The following is a 12,457-nucleotide window of genomic DNA, read 5'->3' on the forward strand; positions in this document are numbered from 1 at the left end:
GTGACAAGATAATAATAAATGAAGGAATCTGCTGCTTCTCAAGGTAAAAGGAGCTTTAAAAAGTGTCTTAATCGAGTTAGTGGACCTTTACTTGAAATAACAGGGTAACTAATCTAACATGATGATATTTTATTTGCTCGTAATTTCCCGTCTCTGATAAACATTAGTCACAGTCACGCAGACACATACATTACTTAATAATTGAACCTTCCTATGCGGCTCTCTGTTTGTCCGCACTGCATAATTGCTTTTCTATGCTTCTCTTTTATGCAAAGATACATGAATTATAACAAGGGAATGACCTTTCCAATAGAATAAGCTAAGGTCACAGGGAAATGCTCATGTAACACAATCTTTCTAAAGTACTTTTTATTATCAGTTCCACCAATAACCTGACTCCAATTTTAGTCAGGTACAAATGAAATTTACCTTTAAATAATAAAGAATGTGTTCCTAGCATTTTTCACAATACAATGACCGAGAATACTTCAAGCTTCTGCAACTGAAGAATACTTAGGGAAAATTAAATGAATGTCAGATAACCAAACTGTAAGGGCTAATATTTTTATAAAAAATAAAAAAAATCTGTGTCATAATTACACATCAAATGCGACAGAGTTTACCATGGCCTATACCTCTGAAGAAAGCCTCTCTTATTTCATATTCATCACAGAATGAATTTGTTAAGCAATAAACAAAGGGGTTTCAATAAAGAAATTTGGTCCTACAATAAAATATAATTATGTGCTCCATAGCTATAAAAGAAGATTGTGGACGGACATGATAAAAAAAGAAAAAATAACTTTAATATTATAACTATGTACTAATACATAGATATAATCTGTAATATGATCAATTTTTTTTCTTCTTACAATTTGATTCTTGTATTTCCCATAAATAAATGGCCTGAACAATAAAAAAACGAAACCAAGTTTCCATTCTGACTAACATAATTAAAAGTAAACCAGAAAAGAAGCTGAATCTGAAGAAGAGGTTGTTGAAGGAAAACGAATGTTCCTGAGACTGCTAAAACTCATGCCACGTCGTGGAAGGAGGCGCTCCGTCACCCTTGTCAGCACTGCCGTGTACTCTCCTAATATCTCTGTCATAATCACCACCATTATCATCTTTCTTTCTTCTCTTCTTCCTTCAAAGCTCAGAACTTCTCACATATATATATTGGAGCCTTAACGTGAGGATCCTATAAGTAAGGCTCTCTTTCTATCCGAGTTTGGTAGTTACAACGTGTGGTCTTGTTCTGATTGATTTTTGAATTGTGGGGTACGTACATTTATATAAAGCACAAGAGGTTAGGCAAAAAAGATTACAATTCTGGCACTTTCTGGTGCATGTACAGTGTGAATTCGGAACATAATAATGAGCATATTTTTACCGGGTAATTACCATAATGATTAAATAATAAGATTGAATAATTTGACCGTAGTGATGGTTCAAAAGAACACGGGTTCACTAAATTACGCGTAAATGTTAATCATAATGGGAATGACAAATTTATTTTGATCACGTTTTTTTTTTTTGGTGTGACATTGTGTGGTCTAATCATGGCTCTTGAAGAGCTGATCTGGCTTGATTCTATTGGAAAAAAAAAACATTGGAGAACATGGAGTAGCTTGTAAGTTTTGAACTTGAAGTTTGGTAGATGCATGTATTGGATTATTAGGCGGGGGATTTTGGCTATCTTCTTTTTGAAATGTGATCTGGATCAGCTCATGTTTCCCTACACATGGGTTTGGCAGAATTGAATTGAGAGCTTCAATGGGAGATAATTGACTCATTTCTTGTGATGGAAATTCTTGCATTTCAAATATAGCTGCTCCAGATAAGGAATGTAATGTGATATCACAATGGTCATAGTTTAATTGTAAAAAAAATAAAAAATAAAAACGATGGTCATAGTTTTCTAGCAAATGATGTTGAAAAAAGGATTGTTAAAAAAAAAAAAAAAAAAGTGGGAAAAAGGATGAATAGTCTAGGAGATAGATCTGTAATGGGCCCATTACAACATAGGACAATGGTATTGACTATTGGCAAAAGCAATGGAACAGAGAGTGCCTTCGAGAGCACATAACTTGCCTATAACAGGAATGAATTTTTATTGCATCATCTGATGCAATGAACTCAATGTATTTATTTATTTATTTTGTGGCACATGAATAAAAAAAATTACATTATTTAAATTAAAAATATAAATAATATGATATTTTATACTAAGTATGACCGGTCATACACTCTTGATTGAAGTATGACCAATCATACTTAGTGTCGTTTGTAAACAAAAAATTTGTAAATATAACCTTCTTCTATTTTTTATTCACATATCATATCACAAAATTATTGAATAAATGTATTGAATTTTCGATACATCTAATACATTAAAATTTTATTCCTACAACAGAAAATAATGATTGATAGTTTTTTAGCGTAGCTGTAATGCGTAGATGTTCCAATATGATGTTGTGATATGACTGATATCAGATTCAATAAAGAAATTAAGATTGAAGTACATGTAAAAAGCAACAAAGCAAGGATAAAAAGCCAAAATGCTAGAACAATAAAATATATACAGGTGAGAGATATGGAACACGTTCATTCCAAAATTTACACTCACTTTTGACAATCAACTTAATTATTCCTCTCTTCCACTAACCGCTTGCTCTTTCTAGAAAGAATATGATCTAGCGAATACCTTCTTCCATGCTTTCAAACTTAGAGACGCTTTCAAACTTAGAGACCTAACCTTAGTTAAAGCTAAAGAGGGCTTAAAATCCATGTGAGAAAGGGGTGGTGGTTTAGTTGGTGAAGATGAGGGTGATTGTGAATTTTCTAATACAACGTTGTCTTCTTGGTTCCAAAAACGAGCCTCTTTTCTCTTGCTTCTTATGGTTTCTAGCACATCATATTTGTTGCAAATTCCCCATACAGTCACCTTTTGTTGACAGTGATCCACGTTTATCGAGTATATGCCTGCCATCAATAATCATTAAGTCACCACTTACCAAAATATTTAGCTCAAAAACTCATTAGAAGAAAAATAAGAAGCTATCAGAAGTTTTACTTTTTGATGGGTCTGCGGAAATTTTCTAAAGAAAGGAAGGAAGTTTACTATTTATGCACAGTAATGGTGTCACCAAAAGTAATATGAACACAATTTTTTAGGTTTAAATTCGATATCTTGCTCTATAAATGGCACTGTAGACAAGCACCATTTCTTTTTCTTATTTTTTTGGAGATATACATGAAAGTAAACAAATAGGATAAATTTAACAAAACCTGTGGGTAGCTACCATTTATTTTTGACTCTAGGAATTGCCGACTTATAGAACAAATTAAAGGAAGGTACATAAATGTAATTCAAATAATAAAAGGCAAAAAAAAATCGCATCATCTCAAGTAGAGTTTCTAGTGCCTACAAAATTTTCAGTTCAGATAATAAGTGAGTTTCACTTTGCAAGCCATAGTTCATAAAATTGCTTAATGCTCTCATTTTGTGCTTTTTATGATGGGTTATGTTTATTTCATTTTATATGAGATAGACAACTTTTTTACACACTAAAAAAAAGATTGGATCCCACCATTCTTTTTTTTTGTCTCCTCTTACCTGTGGATTCCATTTATAATTTTATTTCTACAACATAAAATAATTATTTTCCTACAACATAAAAAAAGTATTTCCCTTTTATGATTTAGGGATCAATTCAATAAAAAATTTGTAGCACTACCTAAAACACCAATGTGATTAGCAGTTGAAGGACCTCCTCCATGTTTATTACTGTTAGATTCAAGACCCTATTGCTGGTTATCTCCAAAAACTATTTTTCTTGCAATTTTCATTAGAAATTTAATTTATTTAAGACAACAAATTATCACTCGGTCATAAGTCATAACCCATAGCCCACTGGCTGTAATGTGATTTCAATGGACCCAAAAATTAATCTAAGCTGCGAACTTGACCCACAGAACAGAACAACCATGCATCTATAACAATTTTTTAGCAGAGAAAATAACCACACCAAAAAAAAAAAAAAATTGTTGTGTGTTTATCAATAATAAGTTGAGAAACAATTTGCTAAAAGTTCAGAAAGATACTAGGGAAGCATAATGTTGAAAACTATCACCAAAACTGTTATTTACCTTTAAGATTGGATAATGTTTTCTTTATTTTCTTCTCGCATCCGTAAGAATACAAAGGAACCATCATTTCAACGTACTGTGCCTCCACAATATTCTTACAAGCTGGGACAATTTGCATGTTGGCCATTCTGACTTTCCCCAACTCACACCATCCAATTGTCAATCAATGGTTTTGGCTGGTTCTTATGGACGAGTCTCCAAATCCAAGCCTTATATAAAGTCTTTGTTCATGGATGGTTAGGCTCATAATCCATTAGATTCTCTTAAAAAGAAGCCTTTAACCAATGGTCTTCTTTTTCTTTCTTTTACATTTTATCTTTATGCTGCTTCACTTAGATTAATTAGAGGATTAATTAGCCTTTGAAAGATATAGCCTTTGATTAAGGAAATTGAAGTCATGTTGGGGTATGGGTGGTGTGACATGGATGAGTGCAAATCTGTGTCAGCAACTCAGCGTTGGTTAATGAAAAGTGGATACATTGTATTCTCTTTTTCTTTCATATATAGGGAATTGGAAAGTTAAGGAGTTTGCCCCCATGTGGGTTGTTTTCCTTATCAAAGAAGATAGTAATTGAATTGAGAAGAGTTTGGAACTTGGACAACTTAATTATTTAATTAAGACTCGTAACCTTAGCCTTGCAGGACATCATCATTGTGCCTTCTCCAAGTTTTTATTATGCAGAACGGACAATTTACACACTAATCATCGATGCTAATGCCATGCACATGCAAGTGTCGTTCAATTTGATCCTTGGTGAATTGCAAACATAAGCATATAAACGACTTATAAAAGAAAGCATTGCACATGCATGCCTGTCTCCATCTTAAATTATATTAGTGTTTGTATAACTATTTTTTATTATTTGTTCTTAGAGTTACATGGCTTATATATAAGATTCAGGGACTGCTTTTATTCTTACAATCTAAAAATTTTACAACTTTTTATAATCTATTTTTTCACCGTTGATTTCTGTCAATCCAACGATTATATTTTATTGAAAATTAATAATTAATAATAAATGTGACCCGATAAATCATAATCGTTGAATTGATGAAAATCAAGTAAAAAAATAGGCTGTAAAAAATTATAAAAATTTTAGGGAACGTTTGGTAGAGTAGAGATTTTTTTTTTTTGTCCGAGAATCTCAATTTTCAAAAATATGATTTTTACACTCAGTTTACGATAATATTCAAAATTTTAAAATTTAAAAAAATTTAATTTCTCGAAAATCTTGAAGAATGACGCGTACCAAACGCCCCGTCTCATATAAGTTATAATCATCACGAGATGGAATGTTAGGTCTAAGTTTTTTTATTTTTGTTGAAGTTAACTGTTTTTGGACCTGGATATTGGGCCGATAACCGACCCAACACCAGGGATCACACCGTATTCAAAACAGCAACTACCTAATGGTTTTCATAAGGATGATCCACCAAGTGCACACTTTCCAAACTCTATTTCCATTCATCACACACACATTATTAATTATGGGTTTAACTTTTCTTATGTTGTAGAATTGTAAGAGAGAAAAAAAAGTAGAGCGAAGTTAAATGTGGGTCCCATATTTTATATTAAAAAAGAAAAGAAAAATTATTTGACACGGAAAATGAATTTGTGTAAGAAAATGAGAGTATCTCATGTGGCATGAGAGTATTATTTCCCATTAATTATTTGGTACATGTTTTGCAATTTTCTTTGCAAATTGAATGATTATAATTATAATTATTTATTTACTTAATAAAATTCCTCACTATCTTTTTGTATTGGTACTATTGCATTACTCCTCATAGAAACATAAGCTATGAACACATCCACATCAAGCTTAATAAGCAACATAAGGATATACTATCCTTTTTTAATTCGTACCCGAGTACTATTAAACTATCTCAATATAGTTTTATATAGTGTATGTGTTAAATAAGAAATTAGTCAATAAAGTTGTGCCATGCTTTAAAACCTCTATCCAAATTATCACACTACGATCTACTTTTATTTTAACGAGTGACAAAACGCAAGTGTATCATTGACGACATTTTTAGTCAATAATTTAATGAGATTTAGACATATACAAAACCAGTTCCATGAAAGTAGATGTGAATCATTTCTAATTTTGATTTGTTTCCTCAACTTAAGTAGCTTTTCTCATCAATGTCTTTCACTTTCAAGAATCCAAAGAAGGCAATTAATAACAATGGTGACGAAACGGTGTAAGGGACAAAAGAGACAAATTAGAGACAGTTCGTAATCACATGGCTTCAACATTGCCAATCTTTGCCACATTAGAAAATGGGTCCCACATAGGTGGTATTTTTTAGAGAAACTCTGATGTCCTTATAAAATTAGAAGTTATTTTATTCTCAAGAAAACATTGGATTGACTTATCCATGCAAACGAATGAACGATGTAAAATAATTTAATAAATAATATACATCATTATGTTATTTTAAATAATTATCTAAATTTTGGGTCAAAAATATATTTTTGAAATGATGAGAGATGTGTTATTTGCTTATTCTATTTTTTCAGATATATATATATATATATTATATAAAATATTTTTGAATAAATATTTTACAATTAAATATAATTAAAAAAATAAAATTTGTTAGAAATATTAAATGAGTAGAACTGTAGAAGTAATAACAATGTCACTCAAGTTACAAAGACAAATTAGGCTTATTAAAAGTTTAAAGAATAAACTGTGGTTAAAAATTTCACAATTTCCCCTTTAAGCAAACTTCAAATAGATCTTGTACAATATTTATTATTTTATTCAAATGGCAGGCATGTGTCATCAATCATTCACCCATAGCAACATTGAGCTTGTGAAAAAAAGATATTTTATATTTTATTTATTTTAGAAGTATTTTTTTATAAAAATTAAATAGATTTTAAAAAAATATTTAGTTTTTGAAAAGAAAATATTGAATTTTTGACTTCTTCTTTTTTGTAAAATTAAAATTTTTAGCTTCCAAAAACAGTAGGATTTTAATTTTTTTGTGACTTCTTTTTTAAAAAAAAAAAAAAAATAGACATCCAAACACATCTTATAATAAAAGTACTTTTTATTAAAATAACTGGCCTATAGAATAGTTAAACCAAGCAAATCACCGTTGTTAACTGCACCACATTGGATTGCAGCTTGAACAACCTTAGCCCAACTTTAGTGCGTGTTTGAAAGGGCTTTAAAAAACTTTTAATATATTATTTTGTTATTTTTTAAAACCCGATACTATTATACATTTGAATAAGGATTAAAAAAAATACTTTTTTAAGTAAAAACTAAAAAGTAATATATATTTTTTAGGCTTCAAAAATTAATTTGAATTCCATAAAAAGTATCATTTCAAATTTTTTACTGACTTTAACTTTTTCCAAAAGCTACATTTAGATGCATGTATAAAATGAAATGCACTTTTATTTATTTTTTTAAACAATTTTTAATGAATTAAAATTTTGGGACTCTACTTCTATCCTATGTTGCACGGACACCAACAAAAAACACATTTTAAAAAATGTTAGATTTCAATATATTGTGATATTAAATAATATTTTTAATTTATGTACTGTATGTTATATTTAATATTCAAAAATTTAACAAAAAAATAAAACTAAACTTATAATACCCATCAAATTTATAAAAAAAACATAAGATTTAAATATTTATAATTATATTTTTAAATTAAGAATCTCTTATACACTCCAATAAAATTGATTTGGTATCTATTTTTCATTTTTAATATATCAATTTAGTAAAACATCGATCAAATATTTTATGATATGTAATAAGATTTTAAATATTATACATATTAAAATATGGGGAAATGTGTTTGTCCTTTCAAATGGATAACTTAATAATAACTCTCTTTTATCTATTTCTCTTTCTCCATCACTTAAAATGACACAATTTTATATCCTTTAAAATAATACACACTTATCCCTAAAATATGTCGGGGAAATATCAAAAAGTGTCTTGAGTGTCGGTGCAAGATATCTTCCATCTATCTTATCAATTTGCTGCCACTTCCTCTGTACCACATCTCGGATAGGGGCTTCAGTATTTGCCGTTTGGTCACCGTGCATTTAAATTTTTTCCTTCTTGATTGGGTTTCTTACAATCTAAAAGCTTTTCAAAATTAAACATCCCCCAAAAAACAACAGATTCTAACATGGTCTTCAACATTGCTTGGTGATAAAATGATAATGGTATACAATATAAACTGTTCGAGTAATGGACCTTCACCATGAGCGAAAAAGGCATCATTCTATTTTTCTCCTCTTGTAGCCATATGCTAATACAAGATAACCATAAAATTAAAAATTATATAAATAACATAATGAAATAAAATAGAGTTTTATTTTCTCATGGTAAAGGAGATAGTTATCTCATGTCATAGAGATAAATCAGTGGGTTCCACCACCTGAAAAAAAAAAGAAAAAAGAAAAAAAAAAATGACACAGTTATCGAAAGGTGTGTATGAGAGAAAACTTATCTTCATATGACATGAGAATAGTTTTTTTCAATAAAATAACATATATATCATTCCATTACATTTTGCCTTTTAGGAGGAGGTTGAGCTATTGTTGTGATTTCTCTTTTCAAATTTGAGCCATCCTTTGTGTTGATGACTCTCCAATAATAGGAGGTGATGGAAGACCTTCATCATCATTATGAATCAAAAATGAATTCACTAAATGTGCATTACCTTTAACATCCATTTCTTTAAGCTGCAAGAATTCCCAAAATAAAAAAAAAAAAAAAAAAACTTTCACATAACTCAGATAACTTAGATATCTTCTTTTTTTTTCTGACATAACCTTAAATATTTGTCCATGACATTGAAATATTCAATCAGTGACCCCTATGCTATATTTCATCTATTCCAATTCCAAAACACAATAATAATAATAAAAAAAAACAGAGGAGAGGAGATACAGCTACATATACTAGTCTAATGGAGAAGAAGCAAGACATAGGAAAAAGCGTGAAAGCTGAGAAATAAAATGAATATTTACAAAAATAGAAACAAAACAATGTAGCATTGGTGAAGAATAATGTATCCAAAAAAAAATAATGTATCAACGTCAGGGAAGAACCTGTAAAAGATTGGAGGTGCGAGAAGATTGAAAGCACAAGGAGATTGAGATATATTGGCCCCAACATACTAAAAAGAAGAGGAGATGAGCTGAACCGAGAACCTTAGATCGAGAAGAGAATTGGGAGAAAAAAAGAACAATGAGTTTTTAAAAAAATGGCATAATAAGCATTATCACCTTTAGTTAAATTTGGATGAAAAACAAGTAGGAAGGTAATTGATTATGAATAAAAACACAAGGGGTAAATTATAATAAAAAAATAAAAAAATTAGACGGGATAAATAATTTAGAAGCAAACTCTCATGGATTTATGAAGTTTTCCCTAAAAATTATTAAAATCAAATAGATTAACCAAACAAAAAAATAGAACATGAGGATACACATTTCACAAGCATTTGTACAATTTGAGCTGTGACTAGTGTAATAATATATCGTACATGCATAAAAAGATAGAACGACATATTATTAACTTATTATCATGTGATTCCATTTAACACCTTCCATTTCACCAACTCAACTTCAAAAATTCCCATAGTGGTGGTACTTGCGAATTACTTTGAACACTTTCTTGTCTGTATCTTTATTTCTTATTCGTATGATGAATTTATGAAATGCAGCAAGCATTAGGATTTTCATCACTGAAGAGCTGAGGCGGAGGGATTCGTTCAAAGGAATAATAGAGTGGAGGGTATTGGTAATAGTACATCATCCTCTTCATGCCTTGCTCATCAATGTTAACCACCAACCTGTTGTCTTCTTTCTTGGCTTCTTCTTCACCATTCTTTTCTTCTTTGTTCTCATTCTTATTGTCACCACCCTCTTCTTTCTTGGGTTCCTCTGTTGGTTTCTCCTCTTCTTTCTTCTCTTCAGGTTTAGCCTCTTCTGCTGCAGGTTTCTCAGCTTCTTTACTCTCTTCTTTCTTTTCTGGTTCAGGTTCTGGCTGGGGAATTATTTTGGCTTGCTTTTTGGTGCGTCTATAGACATAATCCACTAGCTTGTTTGCATCCATGGTTCCTGTCACAGTAACCTTCCCTGTGATAAACTCTGTCACTGCTTTTTGAACTCCTACATTAATGAACATAGTTTTTCACATTAACAAACATATAAATATATACATATGGAATGAATCAAATAGTAGTACACTGTTTTGTCCAATACGGAAGAGCTCAGAGCCAAAAGGATGAGACTAATTAGATGATTTGATTTTTGAGACGTGATTTATACAAGGCTATCATTCATGTATTAAGCACAATTAGTTAGTTAAGTGGCGACCCTCTTCATGAAAAGGAATTTTGTTGGATGAATGTCATGAATTGTTATTAAATCTGTTTCTTTTTTAATTGTATGTGTAAGAGTTAAAGTTGTTTCATCACTTTTAGCTGACAAAATTTGGCCATCACAAGAACATCTTTATGGAAGTGATCTTCACTCCCCCGACAATTTCTTTCTCTTTTTGAGGTGCAATCTGAAGCAGGACATGGACCATGGAGCCCTAGTCAAATAATCACCGATTACTTTGCAGAAAAGAATGCCACGTTAAGTGCTGACACGGCAATATGTGATGGATACAAAGCATGAAAGGATGGACATGCCCAAATTCCGGAGTGATGATTCATGCTTTATGGGATTCCCTTGTAATAATTTATTGTTAAATGGTTCATGAAGTTGGTTTAATTTGTTGCAATCACTACACTGCATTTGGCGCCACAAAATTTAATCATAAAGAAAGCAGCTGTCTATTTCTTTCCCTTTGCTAACCTGTCCTTTCTCAATGACGACAACAATGTAGCCATCATATTGAAATCAAGAGATAAATGGTACCTCTCATTTGGAGTATCTTTCTCTTGAGTTGCTCAGCACAGGCCTCACAGTGCATGTTTACATTAAGTTCCACAGTTTCTGGTCCACTAACCTGAAACACAAACAATCACCCATTGTTGACTAACTGTTTAATATGTAATTAGCTTTCCTTTTTCTTTTTTTTTCTTGGTCTCAACCAGAAAAGAGGAAAATATTTATGATACCTGAGAATTAACAACTTGTGGTATAGGTTCTCCTTCTGCAGCAGGCAATGGAGATATAACTTTAGCTGTTCTCTTTGTTTTGTTGGTAATGTAATTACAAATCGCTTGAGGCTCCACAATACCCTTTATGGTCACTTCATTTTTAGCCATGTCAGTTGCCACTCCCTCAACTCCTGGTAGAAGATAAACACAGAAGAAAATGAGTGCACGTGCATGAATGACATTTGGAAACTAAAATTAAAAGAGACGTGTAACAGATTAGAACCTCTCATTTTCTTAATGTATCTCTCAATTTTCTTGGCACATCCTCCACAATGCAAGTCCACAAACAACACACATGGGGATGGTAGTTTAGGCTCTTCTTTCTTCTCCTCTGCTGGCTTTTCCTCTTTCTTCTCCTCCGGCTTGACTTCAGCCTTGGGGTGTTCCTACTCAATGTAAAAAATCAAACAAACCCAATAAGCAGTTAAGCACTAGGACTAATGCAGACACAGCTATAACAAAAGGTAGTAAGAAAAATATCATAACGCCAAGAGAAGGGTTTCATCACCTGTTTTGCCTCCTCACCCATTTGCTATATGAATGGAGAATGATATATCAAATCACAAATGTGATTATGGGAAAAAGTGCTTAAACATACAAATGATGGGGGGAGGGAGAGAGTTAACAATTAAAGAGAGAAGTGAGTGATAATATAAGGGAAGGAGTAGGAGTGTATTATAGATGGCCGGTGGGAAAGTTAAAATGAGTGATTCCTGATCACATGCAATGCCACTAACTGCACAAAGAACAACAACCTCTTAGTTTAATATTTCTTTTCAATGTTCAAAGAAAGGGGTGAAGCAGATTTATAAAAAGACAGGGGGGATTAACAGTGAGAGATAGAAAAAGGATGACAGATAGAGAAAAAAAAAAACTTAGAAAGATCACAATAGTTTCATTCTCCACCGACAGGTAGATAAATCATAAGGTGGTGAAGTGTCATTCTGTCAGAGATGCATGGTGGCATATGTGTCAGCATAGGACCTAATCAGGACAACCTGGACACCTACCTAGGTGTGGATCTGTAGTGTCAGCACCTATTCTCAATATGATAAACCAATTTTACACTTGGCATTTATTTTTTTGTTTCCTATGCTCATGTAATTTATATGCAATATAAAAGTTATTATACTATATGACA

General features: G+C 31.4%; 2 protein-coding genes across 2 annotated transcripts; both read right to left on the reverse strand.

The window, feature by feature from the left end:
* Positions 1 to 2,680: 2,680 nt before the first annotated feature.
* LOC133285853 (uncharacterized) lies at positions 2,681 to 4,279 on the reverse strand. The gene is made up of 2 exons (XM_061483151.1): positions 4,153 to 4,279; positions 2,681 to 2,985 (listed from the first exon to the last, which is right to left on the reverse strand). The coding sequence occupies exons 1-2, from the start codon at positions 4,277 to 4,279 to the stop codon at positions 2,681 to 2,683; spliced, it is 432 nt and encodes a 143-aa protein (XP_061339135.1).
* Positions 4,280 to 9,854: 5,575 nt separating this feature from the next.
* Positions 9,855 to 11,880, reverse strand: LOC133285915 (heavy metal-associated isoprenylated plant protein 9-like). The gene is made up of 5 exons (XM_061483233.1): positions 11,825 to 11,880; positions 11,540 to 11,702; positions 11,275 to 11,447; positions 11,072 to 11,162; positions 9,855 to 10,315 (listed from the first exon to the last, which is right to left on the reverse strand). The coding sequence occupies exons 1-5, from the start codon at positions 11,843 to 11,845 to the stop codon at positions 9,855 to 9,857; spliced, it is 909 nt and encodes a 302-aa protein (XP_061339217.1). The 5' UTR covers positions 11,846 to 11,880.
* Between the last annotated feature and the right edge of the window lie 577 nt (positions 11,881 to 12,457).

Source organism: Gastrolobium bilobum, unplaced genomic scaffold (assembly GCF_033153095.1).
Source record: "Gastrolobium bilobum isolate Gb01-03AN ecotype WA unplaced genomic scaffold, APGP_CSIRO_Gbil_v1 utg1530, whole genome shotgun sequence".
Taxonomy (NCBI): Eukaryota; Viridiplantae; Streptophyta; class Magnoliopsida; order Fabales; family Fabaceae; genus Gastrolobium; species Gastrolobium bilobum.